This window comes from Nicotiana tabacum, chromosome 6 (genome assembly GCF_000715075.1).
Source record: "Nicotiana tabacum cultivar K326 chromosome 6, ASM71507v2, whole genome shotgun sequence".
NCBI classification, from domain to species: Eukaryota; Viridiplantae; Streptophyta; class Magnoliopsida; order Solanales; family Solanaceae; genus Nicotiana; species Nicotiana tabacum.
Genome location: NC_134085.1, coordinates 118692162 through 118715339, shown reverse-complemented (window position 1 = coordinate 118715339; position 23178 = coordinate 118692162). Strand labels below are relative to the sequence as shown.

Genomic DNA, 23178 nt, shown 5'->3' with positions numbered 1-23178 from the left:
TAAAATAGATATAACTTTTTTCTCAGAACTCTATTTGGGCTACATAATATATGGTTGGAAAGATAACTTAAAGGACTACAACTTGTATGTTTTACGTTTTTCCAAATTCCAAACTAAACAGGGTGCAAAACCGCAGTTACGGTAGGACCGCGGTAGGATCGCGATAGAGCAGAGCTGCAGATTCAGAGGGCCTATTTGGCCGCGGTCCCGGCGTAACCGCGGTGGGACCGCGGCAGGACGCGTAAATTTCAGGGACCAAAGTGCAAAACATGGGATTTTAAGCCCTAAACCTATATTAAACCAAGGAAGCCGGCCAAGAAGGGAGGAGGATAGATTTGAGACACAGATTCGACCTAAGGAGGCAAGAACGCATTGGGAGCAAGACGGAGAATTCTTCCACGAGTTTTTCCTTCCTCTTCCTATTTTTCATTGTTGGTTATGACTTTTAGTATTGTAGTTTTACATACTATTATGAATAGCTAAATTGTTATCTAGAGTTTTGATAGAACCTTTTGTAGGATAAATTCTTGTTATGTTTTTATATAATTGAGCCATAACTTTTCTCTATTTGTTCAACTACGTTTATATTCTGGTTGATTGAAGAGCTCTCAATTAGTTGTGCGTATTTAGTATGCATAACTCGGGAGAGAGTGTATATTTAGGTAAGTGTTGAACAACATCACTCCCAAAGTATAAGAGGGATCTATAGCTGCGGGTTTAAAGGCGGGATTAGGAATAACGAAGCCTTGGGTGCGATCTGAAGTGAGTTGTATTAAAAGCCAGTTAGCGTAGCTCGGGAGAGTGTGTCTAGTAAATTGTCGTAATTACTCGGGAGATATTTACGGTAGTAAGAGTGCTCATGATCGGTAGAGAATACTTAGGCGAAATTATAGAAGACATAGCGGGAACGATTCCGACAATTGGGGAAATCATAACTCTAGATCTCCTTAATCTTGTCTCTAACCCTTAGTATATTTAGTTGTTAATTTAGTATTTTAATTTGTTAGTTAATTAGTTAAACACAAGAATCTAAATACCTATAAGTTAGGAATTGTTCAAGCTTGTCTTCTTGGTGATAGTGAACAGCTGTAGCTAAACCTTAGCTCTCTGTGGGATTCGACTCCGGACTTGTAAACCGGATTATATTTGCAACGACCGCATTGTCCTTTTTATAAGGCATAGTTGGGCGTGATCAGGTGGCAACTCCGCAAGCAACTCTTCGGGCATAACATCCTTGAACTCCTCTGACAACAACCTCATATCTTCGGGAACTGGTTTCTCTGGTAGATCCTTTGCTGTAACTAGAACGTCATTTACCATTAGGCAATGAACTACTTGAGTATCTTTACAAGCAGCTTCAAACTCCTTCTCTGAGTGAGTAAGTGTCATGAAGGACTTGTCCTTCACTTTGGAAGCTTTGGGATCCCTCTTATTCATGGGCACCAAGGTTATCCTTACTCCATTTGCTTCTAATTTGCTTATGTTCTTTCGTCCAAAATGAGAGAATCCTTTTCACACTGTCAAGGCCTACAAAATAATAGATGACATGCGTCGATGTCTACTACATCATAGTACTTGTACTTCCCAATTGAGAAGGGAACTCTACATCTTTATGTTACATGGATATTTCCTATGGTTTTTGATCCAGCCAATGCTGTAGGGTTTTGGATATTTCTCTACGAGTAACTGTAGCTTCTCAACAATACTCTTTTCGATGATATTCTCTTCATTACCACCATCAATGATCAAGTTACAGATGTTACCGATGATTGTACACCTGGTGCGGAAGAATTGGTGGCACTAAATCATCTCTTCCTTCTTTGTGACTAGCATTATCTTCCGAACTACATAGATATGTCTTCCATCAAAATCTTCGCCATCACTGTCACCATCAGGCCCACATATCAATTCATCACCCTCTTCTGTGTGTTCTCTTTGCTTTACTATGTTGATTCCCTTCTTTCGTGGACAATCACTGGAGTTATGCCCAGTTTGATAACATCGGTAGCATTATCAAGTAGTTGGCCTAGCATATGGATACACTTGTGTTTGCTTTTGTGTCCCGGCCATTCGCCGGTTTCTTTTTAGCAGCTTTATCATAAGCAGACTTTACTTCTTATAGGTGGGTGCGTCCTTGTCAACAGTTATTGGTGCAGACGAAAAACGATTCTTCTCTTGCATTATCATCTCTGCCTTTAACGCCGCTCTTCGGCAATATTTCCCAACATTTGTACGCCAATCTTGTCGTAGATTGTGGGCTTTACCCGTTTAAATAATATTTGGTCGTTATAAACAAAAATTATCTAAAAAACTATATAAAGTTTAGTATGTATTCTTCAAATCATAAACTTAATATAAGATAAAAAAATTTGTCCAATGAAATATAAATTGAGACAGATTTTTCAAAGAACAAAATCTTTAATTATAGAAATATGTACTCACATAATATTCTGTCATAATTTGGTGTATTAAAATACTTGGTCAAAATATCTATACCTATTTAGTTTTAGAGATTTTATTTTTACAAAAGATGGCTATTATAGAGAGGTATTTCATAAATAGCGTACAATTATCGGTAAAAAAACTGTTATAGAGGTAAAAATATAACAAAAAAATTAATTCCGGAAAAAAATTGGCTTTTGTAGTGAAATACTATTATATAGGGTGATTGTTATAAAAAAGTCTAAAGGTCACGTGTTCGAACGGCGAAAATAGCACTAATGTTTGCATTAGGGTGTGGTGTCTACGCCATACTCCTTGACATGTTACTCCCAAAATGTTTTCGGAATGCTTTATGATAAAGAGATCTAACTTTATAGTGAAGTGGTATAGTATGATTATCTAGACATATTTCACTGGTGTAGGATCAAAACTAGTTCAAATATAAAAGGATAGAAAAGTGCAAAGTGGTTAGACCCCGGCTATTTTTACCTTAGATTCTCATCTTCTTTTAATATTTATATTTATTTAAGAAATGCTAAAAAACCCCTTTAATCGTAACATTCGCCTTCTAAACATACTTGCCTAGTTAAGCACCTTTATGGTCCCATAAGTGGCAAGCACGTAAGTATAGTGAATTAACGAACTCAGTCCATTTCCAGTATACTCCAACTGCGTGTCGCCCTCTAACTTCCCCTTTCCCGCGAAAATCTCCCTCTTCTTCAAACTCAATCTTCTCCCACTATCCCAAAATCTGGATTTCCCAATCCCACTTTCCATTTTTACATCCTTCTTTTATAATCACATTTCTCTCACTCCTCCCAAACTTAATTATCATTAATGATATCGAATACTTCTTTAATCACCATGCAATTATGAAAACCGGATTGTTATTAAATCTATAATCAACTACAATGTCGATGATATCCTCCACCTCAGACAATCTGGAGCCGGAAAAAACCCTAAATTCAATCGCCACCGGTTCATCTTCTTCCGACCGGACCCAATCGCCGTCCGTTGTGAAGTTAAGGAAGATTCCTCCCATACCCGTACGTCATCGAGTTGACGACAATGGAGAAGATGCCAATGAGGATGATGATCATGAAAGTGGAAGTGAAACATCGTCGACGAACGAGGCTTCAACTCTCGGCCTAAACCATATAAGGACGCGTTCCGCTCCATCACCTCTTAGGATTTGTAATTCTATCGTTACTCCACTGGATGTTGATGAATATAGGGGTAGAGATGGAGTCGACAACCTAGGCTCTAAATCGGCGACCTCTGTTCAAAAATCAGCTGCACATTCTTCCGAACAAGGTTGATTTCACGTTCTTTTCTACCCCGTGGAAGGAATGTGATTTGGTTTATGTATTTCCATTCAAAATCTGGATTTATTGCTTCTCTTTGGATATAATTAAGAAATTTTGACTTTAAAAACATGCCTATGCTCAATCCTTATTAGCAGCTCATTTGAAATCTCAAGACTTTGAATTTATAAATATGAAATGGTCTCTTAAATCCAAATGTTTTCATCCAAATAGGTCGCAAAATAATTCGGAAATAAGCCATGCTCCCTTGCTTTGTACTTGAAGAATATACTCCTACCAGTTATTTTACAAATGTGGTTTCTATGGAAGATTGTTTGAGAATTTTAGAATTTAACACATATCAGCCTAAATAGTGCATTGATTTTTCAGGCAAAAAGGTCCAATGGAGTCAGTCGAAACCTTTAAAAGTGCCTTCGCCATGTATTTCAAGTGCAGAGGTGAATTTACATTTTACTTTATTTGCTTTCGTTCATGACTTTATATTCCTTCTGGAACTGATTTATGCTATGTATTTGGTGAAGTAGAAATTCATTGTGATTTTGCTCATTATAGGGAAGCCATGCAGCTTTCTCCAAGGAAATGCAATCTCCGCGTTTTCAGGCTATACTGCGAGTTACCAGTGGTCGTAGAAAGAGAATTCCAGACATCAAGAGCTTCTCTCATGAACTAAATTCAAAAGGAGTCCGCCCACTTCCATTCTGGAAGTCTCGTGCTCTTGGGCGTATGGAAGTATGTCGCCTTTTCTTAGCTCCAGTTATGCCTTCGTTTTGGTTTTCTAATTGCACTACCTAGTGTTAGTTTGTGTTTTGGCTTGGTTTGCTTGCCATTGCCCCTCCCCTATTATCGTTCCTGGGCCGAGGGTCTACCGGAAACAGCCTCTCTATCTTTTAAAGGTAGGGGTAAGGTTTGCGTACACACTACCCTCCCCAAACCCCACTTGTGGGAATACACTGGGTTTGTTGTTGTAATTTTCTGAGGCCCTGAACAGCTTATCCTTCTTTTACTGTTTGATACTTGATAATTTAGCAGTTTCTCTGTATGCCATTTTACAGGAAATCATGGTGATGGTACGAGCAAAATTTGACAAGTTAAAGGAAGAGGTCAACGCTGACCTAGGCATCTTTGCAGGAGATTTGGTTGGTATACTCGAGAAGACTTTAGAAACTCATCCTGAATGGAGAGAGAGGTTGGAAGATTTGTTGGTTACAGCTAGGCGTTGCGCTAAGATGTCACCAAGTGAATTCTGGTCAAAGTGTGAAGGCATTGTTCAGAGTCTAGATGACCACCGTCAAGAGCTACCTATGGGAACCCTTAAGCAAGCGCACACCCACCTTCTGTTTATTCTTACTCGTTGCACTAGACTTGTGCAGTTCCAAAAGGAGAGTGGTTATGAAGAAGACCACATTTTGACTTTTCACCAACTTAGTGACCTCGGATTTTATCCAGAACGACTTAGTGGGTCCAAAAGCCAGGACTTAAGTGCAACAAGAGGTCAAAAGTTCGTCGGACACGAGCAAAGTAATCTGGCTGTTAAACAAGAGCAAATAAGTGAAGTTGGAGACACCTTGGACGTTAGCACTGCAAAAAGTGTCGCTTCTGCCGCTGCAAGCTACCGAATGTCGTCTTGGAAGAAACTTCCTTCTGCAGCTGAAAGAAGCCGTATGGGCCACGACTCTGTTGAAACAACCCCGTCCAAAGGCAAAACTGATGGTCTGCAACACAAAGAGGAGATGGATAGTTTTGGAAACAATCCATTATGCCACCCTGAGTATTCTGAGGAAACCTCAAAGATTAAGAAGGTCAATTGGGGAATGTGGGATCAACCTTGCTTGTCATATGAAGATTCATTTATTTGCCGAATATGTGAAGTTGAAATACCAACTGTGTACGTAGAACAGCACTCGAGAATATGTACAATTGCTGATAGATGTGATCTAAAGGGCTTGACAGTAAATGAACGACTAGAAAGAGTTGTGGATACTCTTGAAAGAATACTTGAATCATGGACACCGAAGAGCATGGACACAGGGGCAGGAAGTCCTAATGTATCACGAGGGTCTACATTGAATATGCCTGAAGAGTTGGATGCCTTGTTAGTCAAGCAGAATGGCTTTTCTCGACGATGCTCTGAAGACATGCTAGATTATCTTCCTGAGTCTGATAGTAGATGCCTTCGGGATAATGTCAACTGCTTGACTGACATATCTAAGAAACAGTCATCAGTCGGGTGCTTAACGCCTCGGTCACCTTTAGTGACTCCACGAACTAGCCAGATCGAACTGATGCTGAGTGGACGAAGAATGGTATCTGAACATGAAAATTATCAGCAGGTACAGAATATGATAGGAATTACTATGGTACTGTCCTCTCAGTTCTGGACGTTTTCCTGAGGTTACTCATTTTACTCTGACCTTTACATTTGGAATCTACCATGTATAGCTAAAATCATTTTACTCTGACCTTTATGTGATGCTGCTTGTTTTACTTTTAGACAACTATTAAAAAAGCTACAATGCATGCTGAAGCATACAAACTATAGAAGATTTCTTGAACTATACTTTTTAGCCAAATTTCTATTACTTGTGCAATGGAGAGTAGGACATCCCGATCTTATACAAGAAAATTTTCTGGAACAAAGGTTGGTGTTGTTGTTATGCTCCAGTATAGGTCATTATAACAAAGCTGGTTTCTTCTTATGGACAATTAAAGGGCTTTGTGCTATTTACTCTTCTCATCAGATACAGATCTTTTAGGCCTTGTCTGGTAAAATTTGTTTTATCTGTTAAGAGACTTATTTAAGCATGCATCCAAGTTACCTATCACATATTTGCAGCTGTTTTGACCTCCTAGTTCTTGCTCAAACATACTTTAATATTCTTGATTGGTAGTTCAGCAATTGCATATAGTGACAGATGTTGAAGTAAAAAGCTTCTTCTGTGATTGAGATTGTTGGGACTGTATCTGGTTCTGTAATTGACAGCTAATGTAATTCTGCTATATGTCATTTTACAATTATATTAGTTATTAGTAGATCTCATTACTTTAGTAGTTCTCTTGGAGTTATGAATTTGGAAGAAAATGTGTGAGAAGATTATCATAAAATAGTTATCCCATTTGGTTTGAAAATAAAATCTGTAAAATGGTGAGCTGATATCTAGCAATTATGAGACACTAATATCAAACATAGTCAGGTGCTATATTATTACTGTATCTGGTAGCTGGAGTTCAATACAGGAAGCATCTATGAGTTGCAGCAGTAATACAAATGGATTTTTAAAACAAGAAGGCCAAGGCTTTCTAAGCGCCAAATCCTTTTGGTTCATGTACATAGTTGATGCCCCTTTCATAAGGATTTCAACTCTCTCTCTCTCCAACTCTTTTTGGTCCACGACATGGTTAATGAGGCCTTCAAAAGATTCCCATTGTAAATTTGCCTTTTCCAAACTTCATGTTTTTGATCTCTCTCTCTCTCTCTCTCTCTCTCTGTTCCTTCTACATTCTTTACTTGTATGTTTTATTTTTATTTGTAATGCCCTACAGCCCATAAGGCATTATCATAAACTGTGGCAAACTTGTCATGAGTGCTTATTTATTGAAATAATTCTTTTGTATTTTAAATGAAACTACTTGGAAAAGCTTAACGTAATGTAACTAAGAGTGTTTTCAAGTCAAGAAAAATAAGAAACTAGCTGGAGGGAATAAAAGACGACCGGATGTAGTACAATAAACAGACCAGTTTAGCCCCATAATGTTGAAGTTAGTAGCAGGAATTTCAGAATGATTTTTAGGTTGACACATTTAGGAGTACCGAGCCACCAACTAAGCTACTATTGGAAGTTGGTTGTTTATTAGTAGTATAAATTGTTGGGCATTATCTTCATATTCCGGTTTTTGTCATAGTTTTGACATTTGTGCTGTCAGCCACCCAATTGATGTTTAAATAGTATAGGTTCCTTGCTTGTTTTATCAATTCGACGTTGATTAAGTCGGTTAATTACATCGTGGAGAATCATGGCAGATAAATAAGCTATTGGATATTACTCGATCAGTTGCCAACGCAAACAACAATGATTACAGTACATTGGAATACTTGCTTGACCGACTAGAAGACCTAAAATATGCAATTCAGGAAAGGAAGGTGGATGCTCTTGTTGTTGAGACCTTCGGGAGACGTATTGAGAAACTATTGCAGTGAGTTCTATCATTCTTGTAAATTTTCGTAAAAATGATACACTGTCCACAGAAATTAAGAGAAGTTTATGTTTTGATTTTAGTTCATCTTTGACCTCAGACGTCATTCTACTTCTAATTTGCATGTTTACTCAAACTCTACAGGGAGAAATATGTATTACTTTGTGGGCACATTGAAGATGAAAAAGTGGAACCATCCAATACCACAGGTGATGAGGACAGTTCAACGGAAGATGATACAAGTCGTAGTGTGCGTGCAAGCCCTATAAATACAGTGTCCAAGGATCGAACATCTATTGAAGATTTTGAAATTATAAAACCAATCAGCAGGGGAGCTTTTGGGAGAGTTTTCCTGGCCAAGAAAAGGGCAACAGGTGACTTATTTGCAATCAAGGTAAAAACTGTGTCCAATTGAAGGATAGTAATTTCAAGTAATTTGCAGGAGATCTTCCTATTATTCTGCATATATGTTAGATGTTGAAACTAGCTGAAACTAACACACACACTCACCCCCCCCCCCCCTACATACATCCATGATTCCGTCCACTGATTTATTCAAAATCAAAGTCTGGAAGCTTCCTTCTCCTGAATCTATCACATCTTATATATCAAAAACTATTCTCTATAAAAAACTAATGACCTGTTAGGTCTCAGAATTTTCGTTGTCTATAGTTCTGTTGTTTGAACTATGTTCTCTGTCTTTCTGTCAAACCTACCAATCATATTGACTTTGCATTTTTTGCTATTTTTTCTGCCCATTTTAGGTTGTAACTCCATTCCCTGAACTTTATCGACCATATTTTTCACAGGTTTTGAAAAAGGCTGACATGATACGCAAAAACGCAGTAGAAAATATATTGGCCGAGAGAGATATTTTAATATCAGTCCGCAATCCTTTTGTGGTTAGTCGATCTCTTCTCTTTTATGAATCAAGTTTAGGCTAATTGAAATTAACGGATATCACACTGTTAAAATAAGAAACGAGGCACTTCTAAGAAACCATACTAATGGATTATCTGGTGGTGAACAGGTCCGCTTTTTTTACTCCTTCACATGCAGGGATAATCTTTATCTGGTCATGGAGTACCTAAATGGTGGGGATCTTTTCTCATTACTGAGAAATTTGGGCTGCTTAGAGGAAGATATGGCACGTATATACATTGCAGAACTAGTAAGGACTAGTTTTATAGGCTTGCCAAACTTTGGCATCCTACCAACTTTTCTGCCGTTCCCAGAAATGGTATATAGATCTTATTTGTCTTGTCCTATCCAGGTTCTTGCATTGGAGTATCTACATTCGTTAAATATCATTCACAGAGATTTGAAGCCAGATAACTTATTGATAGGTCCGAGCGGTCACATCAAGGTCAAAAATACTTTTATGCAGCTTAGTACTCTTTTTACTTGTTAATCTTTACATTATAAAAAAAAGTAGTCTTTTTTACTTTGTTGAAAGGTCCAAAAACTCGAACGTCTGAATTATTGTTGTTAACCTGAGTTGAATTTCAGGCATTGTTTAAAGGATTTGACATCTTCTGTGACTTTTATTTTTTTTTAGTTTCCTAGTTCTCACAATCTAATTGTTATAATTACAGTTAACAGATTTTGGGCTCTCAAAGGTTGGTCTCATCAATAGCACTGATGACTTAGCAGGACCATCAGTGCCAAGTTCTGCCTTTCTTGGGGAAGATAAACCCAAGATGGAAGAGCAATCACTCAAAAGAGAACAGAGGCAAAAGAATTCAGTTGTTGGCACCCCTGATTATCTAGCACCGGAGATACTTCTCGGCATGGGACATGGTTTGGACTTACCTCATGATTGATCTTACATAGTCACAAACTACTCCCTCTTCCCAGTTTATGAAGCACATTGTCCCTTTTGGAACATCTGAAAATTTTGACAAACTCCTACTCTTATGTCTCCATTACTAGCATCAAGAATTCACATTTAAACATGTAACTTTTCACGTACAAATCAACTTTGGAAAACTATTCTGAAAGTTCTTTCTACTTTCACCTATAATATTCTTAAACAAAATCAATGTCTTAATCCACGCTTAGTTCAAATCGTGTCTGATAAGTTGGAGAGAGTTAGTGCATATGTTTTTATGCAAGTTGTTTCATTGTGATTTCAGCTAAAATAAATCTATTTTTTCCAGGTGTAACAGCTGATTGGTGGTCAGTGGGTGTTATTTTGTTTGAGCTTCTTGTTGGTCTTCCTCCTTTTAATGCAGAACATCCTCAGGTATGCTTGCTGTATCCAATAAGACAACAAGACAACTCTGCAGTTTTTTTCTTTTGTAGAGATTATTATTCTTTTGGACATTGTCATTGGTGATTGCCTTCCCTTGTTGCTTAAATTTTAAGATTTCAATGTTCATTATATATATATATATATATATATATATATATATATATATATATATATGTAAAAATCAACTATTCCTCTTTGAAATAAATGCAAAAATTATCGAATCTCATTTAACAATAAATGCACTAATTAATTAACAACTCCTCTTAACCAGGATTTTCCTTTCTCCTTTTGCAACTTTTAGACTAACAGCTAACTCTAGCCTGCTTTTCCCGCTAAGATGGATATGACAGATTTGTAGTCCTGCAGGATGATTCATCCTCATTGTAGACTGTGACAGATAGGTTGACTTGAAGCATGAACTCTGATGATTGTGTCCATCTTTTTTCAAATTTTATGCTGAACCTCCTCTCTAATTTTCATAAAATTTATTGTTGAAGATGAGAAATATGTTAGATGTGGATGAGAGTGTTCGTTCCATGGTTATAACACACTAGTGATGATGTTTATGATTCTGAAAGGCCATAATGTAATTAATGTCTTCCTTCATGTGTGCATGGCTAATAAGAACGAATGAGCTGCTCCAGTTAGAATATCCACGTCGATTGTGGTTCTTTAAAGTTGAGTATCCTGTTTTCTTAAGTTGACAGTTCTGGTATTCTGTAATATTGAGTTATATAACTGACTACGTTGTGCTAATTTTGTCATACATTCTCGATGGTAATACAATTCATTTTGAATGCTTTGGTTGTTAAGAATGATCAATGTGGAACAGTTTGCTTTTCCGGAGATTTAATTCTTGGATTATGACCTATTGTATTAAACCCAGATTACTTCTCAGGGGCGCTTAGGTTTCTTTCCATTCTGTTGGTGCTGCTATAATAATTATGAACCTATTTAAAAGCCAAGATGCTTTTAACTTTATTTATTTATTCTATGTCATTTGAGTTTTGCAAAAAGGACTTCTCTGTGGATGGAAAATTGTTCTTTGCTCCGATTGGGCAACTTCTCTAAGATAGAAATCATTTGTTCTTCGACTTTTGAGGAAGTTTGTTAAACAATTTTGTTATGCATGTGTAAACATGTGGCATAACCTAATATCAAGTGCTTCTATTTTGTTGCAGCAAATTTTTGACAATATCATTAACAGGGACATACCTTGGCCTAAGATACCAGAAGAAATGAGCTTGGAAGCATATGACTTAATTAACAAGTAAGTCCTGCAACAAAAGTCTTGGTTTTTGGTAATTATCAGAAATACTTGTGATTCTAACTTCGCAAAAGCCAACAAATTCCCTTTCATCTACCGTGGGAGTTATTATTTGCTTTCTAGGAAAATTACAAAAATAAAGGTTGATATTTCCAGTTTCTTTCACATGACTGAATAATCTATACTACTCATAAAAGTCTCAGTAGCTAGTATCAGGAAGGTACTTGGCACATGATTGAGAAGCTGCCTACTTCTGTGCTTAATTTCATTTTTTGCTTTCTCTAGGTTGCTGAATGAAAACCCAGTTCAAAGGTTAGGTGCAACAGGGGCAGGAGAGGTGAAAATTCCCCATTACCAAGTCACACTGAATTCCAGCCACTTCTAAACTATGAAATGTAAAAGAAAATTCAAGTTTATTCCCTTTCACCTTCTTTATTTTAACAGGTAAAGCGACATCTTTTCTTCAGAGATATCAACTGGGACACACTTGCAAGGCAAAAGGTTTCTTTCTCTTTCTGTCTTTCTCTCCATTCCTCCAACAAAAAGGATTTGGTCAGGAGGAACTTTTAATGCTATAATTAATTGTCGACAGGCTACGTTTGTCCCGTCTGCTGATGCACATGACACTAGCTATTTTATGAGCCGTTACATTTGGAATCCAGAAGATGAGAATGTCAATGGAGGTAGTGATTTTTATGAGTTGAGTGAGAGTGGCAGTGCCTCATGTAGCAGCAGTTCATACAGCAATCTACAGGATGAAGAGGTATAGATTTCTCTAATTTGCAGAGCATTTCTATAGCTAAAATCTAATTACGACCTGGGCCACCTGGATTTCTGACAGAAGGATTACCGGTTTATACCTGTCTGCCCTTTGACCCTCTGATATTCAAAATAGATAAAATCACTCTACCCGCAAAGTTCTGGTATATGTTGTTGGTATCCCGTTCTAACTCATAATTTGTCATGACAGGGAGATGAATGCGGTAATCTAGCAGAGTTTAGTACCCCTGCCCTGAATGTGAACTACTCCTTCAGTAATTTTTCATTTAAGGTAAGAAATGCTGCCTGGCTATGATCCTATTGTTTGAGTAATGTACATGAAGATGGTGTTATCTCTGTTTAGTTGCTTTACATCTCTTTTGTGATGAATTCTAGAGTATTGACAAGCACATTTGACCTGATAAGTCTTGCTGTAGTTTGAGAGACTCTTGGACACGATAGCTTTGATTACTATATTTCTCTAATCAAATGTGCTAACTGACCTCTTCTCTCTGTTCTTCATTCTCCCCTCTCTCTCTCATTTGCTTCTCTCTTTCTTCTTTGGATGCTTCCAGAACTTGTCACAGCTGGCTTCTATTAATTATGATTTAGCCGGAAAGACTCCTAAAGAATCAGAGGAAGCTGAAAACGCATCTGTTTCTTGAGAAAAGGATTTTACTGCTTCCGCAGTTACATGTTGCCTCACTTTGTTTCTAAGTGCCGGCGACGTTTTCCGCAACGAAAATGTGATGGCATCATGTGGAATAGGCTCTATCCTCCACCTCAGCTAAGGCCTCCAGGTGAAGAGATGATTATTTGGTTAAAACCTCTGCCTCCTGCCAAATTAAGGATTGTGCAGCAGATTGTACCGCGTTGACATTCAGGAGGACCTAAGAGATGTCAACGCTGTGGAGAATATGTAGATGCCACTTAATTGCACCCTTCTCTTCTCCTCAACCCCTTTTGTCAGGGATTTTGTATATAAGTGGTCTTAAATATGTTAAAATTTTGCAGTTTATCAGTGTTCAGGCCTTAAACTGACCGTTGAACCGCTTTCAAGGCTTTTGGTTGTCCAAATAGTAGGCATCTCTGGTGTTCCTGAGTTTGTCCGTGTCACTGGGAAGCCCAAGTTTAGATTCTCAATATTGAATATCAAAAAGCCATAACCGAATTCTGGGGAAAGGAAAAAAAGGCATAACCAAATCAGTTTTGGAGGCCATCAAAGTTGCTCCTCCCTAGCCAAGAACGTTTTCTTGATTGAAGCTGGAAGTTTCACTGGAGTAGAAGGGAGCAAATCACTGTAATTTCCAGAAACTCTTCCAAACTAATGAAGTATCTGATTCCTGATTGTCACTGCAGCAAAACACATTTGCTGAGATTAGTTATTTAACAGTTATTGGTTAGATACTCATCTTGATATTCTTTTTCTTCTTCCCCTAGAATTGGTTGTTCCAATGGTAAGTGGTAGACGGTGACGTCTTTCTGTTTTTTATTTTTTAATTAATTTCTTATTGTTGCAATATTTCGAAGAGAACGTGAAGGACCGAATTAGACCAAGACATAAAGGAAAATTAACGTGACGAATCTTGTAAATATTTATAATATCTTTTCAAACTTTCACTCCATTTCTTCCCTAAGAAACTACGAAAGAAAAACTCGAAAGTCATAGATGCTTCTTTAAACTTGGCACCAAATATGAGGTAAATACTTGAATTTTGCTAGTGACCATTTATACATCATTTCTGCAGAGTAAAGGTGCCTAACTAATCACTAAGCAAAATTAAAGTGTCTACTTGGCAGTTGGTGTTAAATTTAAGGGGTTATTCATGAAGTTTGCCAAAGCAAAAAAGAGCTTTTTAAAAGCCACCTTTTTCCAAAAGTGACTAAAAGGACTTCAAAACTTGGAAAAATTTAATAAGCTTCAGAAAAGGCAAAAAGCTAATTTCACTTTATTAGCAAACCAAGTTTGAGTTTGATCAAACTCATACCAGACTGATATTGGGATTAAGAGGTATTGAAGTACTACCAAACAAAGAAAAGAACAAAAGAGAAAGAAATTTGTTAGTAACTTAAGATTAGGCATAAAATACCGACTTAATAAGAAAAGGTCATTCAACTTAGTAGTTGTAGTAATTTGTTAATACCAGCACTACCAAATTACTCAAAAGGGAAAAAGGTCATTCAATGTAATTCGTGCAAGAAAACAATTTTATGGACAACTTAGAAACTTTTCTAAATTAGACCCACTTAAAGATTACTTTTTTGGATTTTTCAGTAGTAGACATAGAAGGCTGATTTTGATTCAATCGGTTACGATTATAACCCTAGGGCCTTAGGTATAAAGTCTAAACTCAAAAAGTCATTGAAGAAGCGGAGAGACCCAAACCCGATTTGGAAACGGTGCCGACAACTGTTGCAGCGTTTATGGGACTCTAACGTGCGCACAGATATTGTTTATGTGACACTCACTCACTTCAGTCGACGTGCTTTTTCAACACTGAAATCCAAACCCAGGAGAGAGAGAGAATCATTCCAATTTTTTTCCAAAAAAGAAAAGGAATAGGAGGATCAGAGATGTACAGGAGGCGTTTGACTTCACTCCCTCTCTTCTTTTCCCATTTTCACCAGGTATGTATTTTACCACAATTGATCCAATCTCTTTGGCTTTGCTGCTGCAAACCTCTCAATATTGTTGTCAATTTCTCTGGATATTATTATCTACTGTAAATAGGTGAAAAGAGCTGACCAGCTGAAGATTTATCAAGCTTTTTCTACTGAAATTATCAACCCGGTAATTCGTTTTGTTTTTGTTGTTCAGCGCTATTCGAATTTTTTTTTCTATTGCATTATTTTTAGCATTTCTTACGGTGAATTAATTTTCCTACGAAATGTTATTGACTCCTGTTTTTTTTCCCTTTTTTTCCCTTTGTTACGCGTGTAGGTAGAAAGTGAAAGCTCTTCCACAAGAAATAGCCCTTATGTCGCTTTTGTTTTGGGTAACTAAATTCACTTTTTAGTCTATTTGATTGCATTATTCAGACACTGATTTTTTCTAGTTTATCTTGTCGGAATTTGGTTAATATCTCTAGGATTTTCAGTATATGGGTTCTTGATTCTAGAAAAGGCAGCTAACTAATTTCTGAATAGATCATTTGTACGTATTATTACTAGGTACTGCCAAACTTGTAAGGAGCATTGTAGCTCTGCCCCTGATTTATCTCTTCAATGATTATCCCAATTAAATCTTTTCTTAATTGTAGCTAGTCTGAGATAGATATCTCTCCGACCTTGGAGTAGACCGTGCTACTTTTTTGTTGTTGTTGATAATTATTACTACCCCTTAGTCTCAAACAAGTCGGGGCCGGCAATACGAATCCTCACCTACCACGATTCTCCATTCAAATCATCTCCTTCCAATATTGTTTGCTAAAGTATGTGTTGTTTCTCTTCTTCATTTTGGGGGGGGGGGGGGTTTAAGGGGATGGAACACCACCAGTTTTTATTTGAGAATGTTGATAGTGGTTCTCATTTAATTTAAGCCAAAGATAAAATGAGGTACAAAGATTTCTTTATGGCAAAGTGGACATTTTCATGATACTGATTAGGACACTCTTATTGGAATGAAGAGAATAAGTCTAGAAGTAACTGTTGGTGTATGAACAAAGTCCGACATTGATAGTTAATAAGAACAAGAAGCCTGAGAAATGGCTACCACATCCAAGGAAGGCCGCAGGCTTGCAAATTACCCAATCCTGACATGGGGAGTTAGTGACAATAAATAACAATACCGGACTCTTTGAGTCTGGTAATTGGAATGAGTACAATCTAGATCCCTTAACAAGGATCCATTGGAGGGCAAATCTGTTCCAACAGCCACGGTAATTCCAGCTCCAATAGCGTATATTTAAGTTGTTGCAGTTAAAAAGCTCGTAGTTGGACTTTGGGATGGGCCGATCGGTGGAACATACCAGTTTTCTTTTGAGAATTTTGATACTGGTTCTCATTTAATCATGTATTACATTAAGCAAAAGATAATGAGGTACAAATGTTTCTTTATGGCAAGGTAGACATTTTCATGATACTGATTAGGACACTCTTATTTGAATGAAGAGAATGAGTCTAGAAGTAATTGTTGGTTGTATGAACAAAATCCCACATTGGTAGTTAATAAGAGCAAGAACCTACTTATAAGGTGTAGGGATACTCCTAAATTGTGTGATGCCTTTCGAGTAAAACCGAGAGGGCTAGGCCCGAGCAGACAATGTCACACGATGTTAAAAGTATCTTCGGGCTGGCTTAGCCCAACAATAATGTGTCATATTGCTTATTATGTCTGTCTATGAGCAACCTATGCTCATAATCACTTTTTTATTTTATTTTATTAAAACAGTGTTTAACCATATACGTTGCAACTTTATATCAAATTTTCTTTATGCTTGCGTGAGCAGAAATTTGTCGCGTTCACTTAAGAGTTTGCCTTCATCTCATTCTTTGCTAGTTTGTAGTGGAAAGTGATAAATATAGGTCGCATTGCAGACAACCTATAATATCGTCTTGTTTAATGTTTATGGAGACGCTAGTACATACATTCCCCTTTATTGGCAGTTTTTCAGCTAAAGTTCTACACGTGAGTATACATAGGAATATGTCTGTTGCATTTACTGTTTTCTAGATTTTTGGGGTAAAATATGGAATTACTGAGCAGTTATGCTGTCCTTTTAGGTGGTCCTGGTAGTGGTAAAGGTACTCAATGCCTGAAGATTGCTGAAACTTTTGGGTTCGAACACATAGGTGCAGGAGATCTACTGAGGAAAGAGATGTATTCCAGCACTGAGGAGGGGTATGAATTTCATGTTTCCATTGTGGATTTTTAGTTCAGGTCCCACAAAATTTTGTAATATCTTTCCATCTGAATTCAGTGAATTCCATGTTTCCATTGTGGATTTTTAGTTCAGGTCCCACAAAATTTTGTAATATCTTTCCATCTGAATTCAGTGCCATGATTCAAAAGCTAATGAGGGAAGGAAGTATTGCTCCATCAGAGGTGACTGTCAAGCTGATTCAAAAGGCAATTGAATCAGCTGAAAATCGTAAGTTTCTAATTGATGGTTTTCCAAGAAGTGAAGAGAACCGGACGGCATATGAAAGGATTGTAAGTTCCTTTGATGAAATTATTTGCTTCTCTAGTCTTTAAATGTAATGAGCATTGTCAGTTAAACTGGATATTCTCTAGCCATGTTTAGTTATTTAAAGGAACTTCATTCCAGTTTACCTGGTGCACTGCGAAGTTGGTGATCCTGTTGTTGATTTTAAAGATTATGAAGTTCAGATGTGAATGCAGATTGGTGCTGAACCAAACTTTGTGCTTTTCTTTGATTGCCCTGAAGAAGTAATGGTCAAACGAGTATTGAACCGGAATGAGGTGACTGCTTTTATGTTTTACGTTTGTCCTGAAGAGGAAAAGATAATATAACATTTCTTTTTCAGGGGCGAGTTGATGATAATGAACATACAGTCAAGGAGCGCCTAAAAGTATATAAAGCTGTAACTCTTCCTGTAGTCAACCACTATGCCAAGAAAGGAAAGCTTTACAAGGTACTCTTTCCTATGGTGACAACTTGTTCTAAAATGTTGAGAATTTCTGCTTTACGAGGCCTTTTATTCTCCCCTTTTTCCCCTTCCATGTTAAAAAAGGTGCTATATATTTGTTAGTTGTTTTTTTGGCGTATCCTGTTCATCTTGAACCAAGCAACTTACTCGTGTATCACTTTTTATTCACAAAAAAAAAAAAAACGAATTCATGCAGATCGATGGTACACGAATTCATGCAGGTCGATGGTACTGGAACTCAGGAAGAGATATTTGAACGAGTCCGGCCAATTTTCAGTTCATTGAGGTATATTTGCATTCTGCTGCTGCCATCTTCCCAGGCATGCATATATATATATATATTTGTATATATATAATATGCGTCAAGATCATGATAGTTACCTTATTACTTCTTGGGGACACAAATTTTGACTACTGGATGTTTATGTTCTCTCTTTCAATTCTTCTCGATTGATCTTTTTTCTTGCAACTGTTTTGTACCTAACTAGGGTATTGCTCTCACTTGATCTCTTCTTTCTTCCACCTTTTGCCTTTGTTGAAAAGTGTCACTATGTCCAATGTGGAAACATATTCATGGCTCAATTTTTGTTTAAGCAGCTCATTGGTATAAACCGACAGCCTCCAGAAGTATAGGAATGAAGTAGTTGAATCTGCTGCAGGAAAGTACACAAGAGCAGAGATCAATTTATGGAAGAAAAGGAAAAGTGAAAAGGCAAATTGCAATGTCCAGCTTTTGATTTTTGTTACCCTGCTTTTGCGGTGAGCAATATAGATCAGAGTCGTAATCTTGAAAATAAATTCCATTCCTCTACCTCCTCTGGGCCAATCTTAGTGGAACCCAAAACCATCGACCAATATAGATGAATCTGCCTCTCATACGGCAAGTTTACAGATTGTCTTTTTCTTTCCGAATTTGTTGTAATTGTTATACGTTACCTTATCTTTTTCATGCTATAACCAATATTGTATACATACACGTATAAGGAGGAGTCTTTGTTCTAATAAATCGCTTCTGCAGTCAATCCCTAGTCAAAAGTTCTGCAATGTGTTATATTTCTTGGAAGATGCTGAAAATAAAATTACAGGCAATTATTAATGATCTTTATCCTGTCCTCAACCCATATTTAATGCATTCGAATGAATGGTTTCTTTGCAGTTTGATTGTATTAGGATAAATATTTAAGGAAGTCTTCATATGGTATTATGCAGCTATTAGATTCTAACTTCTAAGCACATCGACAGTAAATAACTTGAAATATTTAAAGAGAAAACATGAAAGGACCAATGCTATCTGCAGTTCCTTCTCCGCCATTCCGTTACTAATTAGCTTATCTGTTTCATCTCAGTTCCTTGCTAATATGTGGACTACCTTGATATCATTATGGAAATATAGCCATTCAGCACCTACCAGTTATGTATTCTAAGGTTAGCACCATTACATAAATTAGATGTCCCATTCGCAAAACAAAAGTTATTTGCAACATAACACGACATAACAGTGCTTCTTTGAGTTCATGGGTATCCAAAGCTAGATAAATTGTGACAAACATCTTTGGATAAGTTCTTTTTACATAAAATAGACCCCGACTGTCTGCTAGGATAGATAGCTGCCTTCGTGAAGTACGGTGGTGCTGCGAAATGGAGTTTCATATCTGCTTTGGCCAACTTTGATCCTTCTTTTGCCAAAAGATGTGTCACTATTTTCATCTTTGACTTAGCAGCAATTCTTGATTTATGGACGCACGTAACACATTATATCCAACAGCTTAGTGTCAAGATATTCAATAAGGCAAATTGAACTAACACTACTAGAAATCCGGGTTTTAGCGACCACAAAGAGCGACCCACGTTGATCTGTTTATTCAAAATATCGACCAAAACCCGTCCAAACAGGCTTGGTCGCTATTTTAGTGGTCGCTTTTATATACCGACCAAAGTTGGTCGCTAATTACCGACCAAAGTTGATCGCAAAGGTAAAAGGACCAACTGTGCAATTTAAAGCACATACCGACCAACTTTGGTCGGTAACATATTTTAATAATTTAATTTTACTGACCAAAGTTGGTCGGTGTATGTAAATTACGTTATATTATTAATTATTAAAATTTAAAGATTAGCGACCAAAGTTGGTCAGTAAATTAAAATATATATTTTTTTAAAAAATTAAAATTTAAAAATTAGCAACCAAAGTTGGTCGGTAAATGTTAAATCTGGGTAATCCTTGTTCATTAACCGACCAACTTTGGTCGCTAATCAGAAGTTTTTTTTAAAAATTAAATACCGACCAACTTTGGTCGATTTTCTAGGTTTTAATTTTGGCATAAAATGCCTGTTTTGGCAACTACACCACCTGCCAGCATACCAAAATTCCTAAATAGGCATTTTATGCCAACAAGAACAACATAATTCAATAAATATATTAAAACTAACAAATTAAAGTTCAATAGAACTAAAAAATCCAAAACCAAGTTAATACTTATTACAACTAGTTCAGAATCGGTTCTATTTGTCTAGTTCAAAGTAGATACAAGTCAAGGAGTGTTTTGTACGAATTCATCATCATCGTTTGATGAACTTTCAAGACGGTGTCGAGAAGGGTCTTGTGGAGGATGTGAAGAACGACCATAGTGAGGACGGGAGGAACGATCACGGGGAGGATGGAAGGAACGCTCACGTTTAAGTCGAGCCTCTGGCGATGACTCACGAGACCGGGGCAACAGAAAAGCTCCAGTAGATAGGAGAGTTCTGATATGAGCTTGTATGCCAAGGAATTGAGCATCTCTAACCCTTTCTTTTTCCTTGGTCGCTTCTAGCTCGGATGTGAGCTTTGTCACAGTCTCCCGCATAGCGGTGAGGCTCTCCCCATCAAGTTGCTTGCCTTGCGAGGAAGTCCCTATTCCATGCATTCCACACTTATAGCAATGAAACTTTTAAGTAGGAAGACCGTATACCTTCCCCCATTTTGAACTGCCAGCAGACTCCATCCATATTCTTTCAGCATCCTCGTCCGAAGGTTGGATTGGCTCGCACGATACACTAGTTGGCTGAGTGCGGATGAACTCCTCTACGTTATTTTGGTAGTGATCCTATACGAAAATTTAAATTGAATTAGTATTTCAAAATTTATATAAAAGTAAATCAAAATACTTAAAGAAAAGTGAAAGCTTACATATACAGTCGAGGCCCAGTCCTCGACCCACATTTCTTGATCTGTCTCTTTCTTCTTCTTTACAATATACGTAACCTTGAATAGCTCATTATGGTTCATTGGACGCCCTAACTTCTTTTTCTGAAAACAAATTAATTTAGTTAATAAACTGAATAGATATACTTTGAAAATTAAAATAATTTAAGCAATTACGTACCAATCTTCTTTTTATTGTCCCTAGGCTGACCACACCTCCAGTGTGCAAGGAGCCTCCCTTCTCAGATGCGCGAGCTTTCTTTCCTTTTTCTCTCTTCTCCAAGAACTTTGCGGTAAGCCATTGACTTTGCAAATCTTCCCATAAATTTTGAAGTAACCAGTCAGGCTTCTTGTTCTTCTTTCTAGCTTCGGAGAAAGAATGCGACAATCGCTTGTGAGCTTTGTGATTAAAATTTGTAGCCATTTTCGCGCTATAGCGGTGTTCCCATACACACTTGCTCTGTATTTTAAAAGTTAAATATTAAACAAGAAATATCATAAATATAAATTATTAAATTGCTTAAAAGAATATTTATACCTTAAATTGATTGAAAATTTGCTCCTTCAGCGAGAATGGGAAATTGTCACGACCCCGGTTCGCCCTCCGTGAACCATCGTGACGACACCTAGTCCCTACGACTAGGTAAGCCTAAATTGCGGAAAATAAACCAATTCGCGGAAGAAAAATAATTTAAAATAGAATTAGAGTAAGAGGACAGTGTTTAAAAGTGCCGCTCGACATACACAATATTTAACTCTCAACCAATACATATTTTCAAGACCCAAAAACCCATGAATCACAAGCTAAGGATCACTACAAAGTCTAACTCCAGAATATCTAACAAGGGAAAGAAATACAGAAGGGAAAATGTTTAAAAGCTAGAATAGAAAGGGACTCCTCGGTATGCTGACATGGCAGATATACCTCGAAGTCGCTGGAGCAGTCGCCTCGCCTCAAGGGTAATAAGACTGAGTCGCAGTACCTGGATCTACACATGAAAAACATGCGCAGAAGGGGCGTGAGTACACCACAGTGGTACTCAGTAAGTGCCAAGCCTAACCTCGGTCGGGTAGTGACTAGAAAGGTCAGGGCCCTACTGAGATTAAATAAAATATAAAGATCAACAGTATAGAACAAAACAATATAAATAAGTACAACAGTAAAGTAACATAGGATGTACAGGACAATAACAACTATATAGAAGCAAGGTAAACACGGAAAAGAATACAACTCAGCACTAATAATAACAATTAGGGATCTCCCAGGATACCGTCTTGTAGTCCCATATGTACATATCCAATGGATCTCCCGGGATCCTGTTCCGTAGTCCAACTCATAGTGCGCGGGGATCTACCGGAATCCCGTTTCGTAGTCCCAAAATAAACAGACAAGGGGAGCTACCGGAATCCCACATCCGTAGTCCCAAAATAAATACACAATAGCAACAAAAATATATAGAATTAGCAAAATTTCATATCAAGGAAACAAATGATTCTAGCCTAAGGGTGTCTAACGGGCTGGGTTGACCCGTAATCGGACCGGCCGAGACCGAAAAAAATCGGAACCGGACCGGCCCGGTACATAGGGGCCGGGTGGGGCTGGGTAGGAGGGGTAGAGGGGGTTGGTCCGTTTATTTTTTTAACAGTTAACCGGACCGGTCAAACTCGGTCCACGTGAACAGTACCGTGTACCGGTTTAACCGGCCCGACCCGGACCGGTACAACGGCTAAATCTTTCTTTTTGTTTTTTTTTTAATTTTTTGAAATCTATGGTCCCCACTAACCGTTGGCAACGGTCACCCTTGGCAGGGATCCGTTGCTTAACACCCTTAATTGCATTAATAGCCTCTTTTTTCTTTAAAATTTAACCTTTTTTCAATTTACAAAATTAACCTTCTCTAAAACTATAAATACCCCCCTCCTTTTCCTCATTTCTTCACTCATCTCTCAATTCTCATTTCTCAATCTCAATTCTCAAATCTCAATTCAAGTTAAATCATGCCTCGTACTTCTAGAGTGCGCTCATATGTTTGACAACACTTTGAGGTGGTAGAATAAAATGAAGAAGGTCAAAAAGTAAAGTGCAAGAACTGTGGTGAAGTCTTAAATCTTCGTTCAGGGTCTGGCACATGCAGTTTAAGGAGGC

The 23178-nt window shown here is 37.5% G+C and overlaps 2 protein-coding genes across 4 annotated transcripts; both read left to right on the top strand.

The window, feature by feature from the left end:
- The first annotated feature begins 3068 nt into the window (after positions 1 to 3068).
- On the top strand, positions 3069 to 13699 carry LOC107815535 (putative serine/threonine protein kinase IRE). The gene is made up of 17 exons (XM_016641141.2): positions 3069 to 3756; positions 4137 to 4204; positions 4320 to 4496; positions 4820 to 6097; positions 7786 to 7958; positions 8103 to 8352; positions 8768 to 8860; positions 8989 to 9129; positions 9232 to 9324; positions 9554 to 9758; positions 10118 to 10203; positions 11394 to 11482; positions 11765 to 11816; positions 11924 to 11980; positions 12072 to 12242; positions 12450 to 12530; positions 12814 to 13699. Exons 1-17 carry the CDS (start codon positions 3354 to 3356, stop codon positions 12901 to 12903), a joined length of 3507 nt encoding a protein of 1168 aa, XP_016496627.2. The 5' UTR covers positions 3069 to 3353; the 3' UTR covers positions 12904 to 13699.
- A 491-nt stretch (positions 13700 to 14190) lies between these two features.
- On the top strand, positions 14191 to 18870 carry LOC107815536 (UMP-CMP kinase). Of its 3 annotated transcripts, none has more exons than XR_012710674.1 (9): positions 14191 to 14866; positions 14970 to 15029; positions 15180 to 15234; positions 16961 to 17078; positions 17189 to 17390; positions 17506 to 17660; positions 17726 to 17833; positions 18070 to 18134; positions 18446 to 18870. XR_012710674.1 is itself a non-coding variant. In XM_075255233.1 (9 exons), the coding sequence occupies exons 1-9, from the start codon at positions 14813 to 14815 to the stop codon at positions 18456 to 18458; spliced, it is 756 nt and encodes a 251-aa protein (XP_075111334.1). In that variant the 5' UTR covers positions 14311 to 14812; the 3' UTR covers positions 18459 to 18870. The 3 variants fall into 3 exon arrangements, 2 of the variants coding, with proteins under 2 accessions (XP_075111334.1, XP_075111335.1); XM_075255233.1 differs by having other exon boundaries at positions 14311 to 14866; positions 17580 to 17660; XM_075255234.1 differs by having other exon boundaries at positions 14343 to 14866; positions 17234 to 17390; positions 17580 to 17660.
- The last annotated feature ends 4308 nt before the right edge of the window (positions 18871 to 23178 follow it).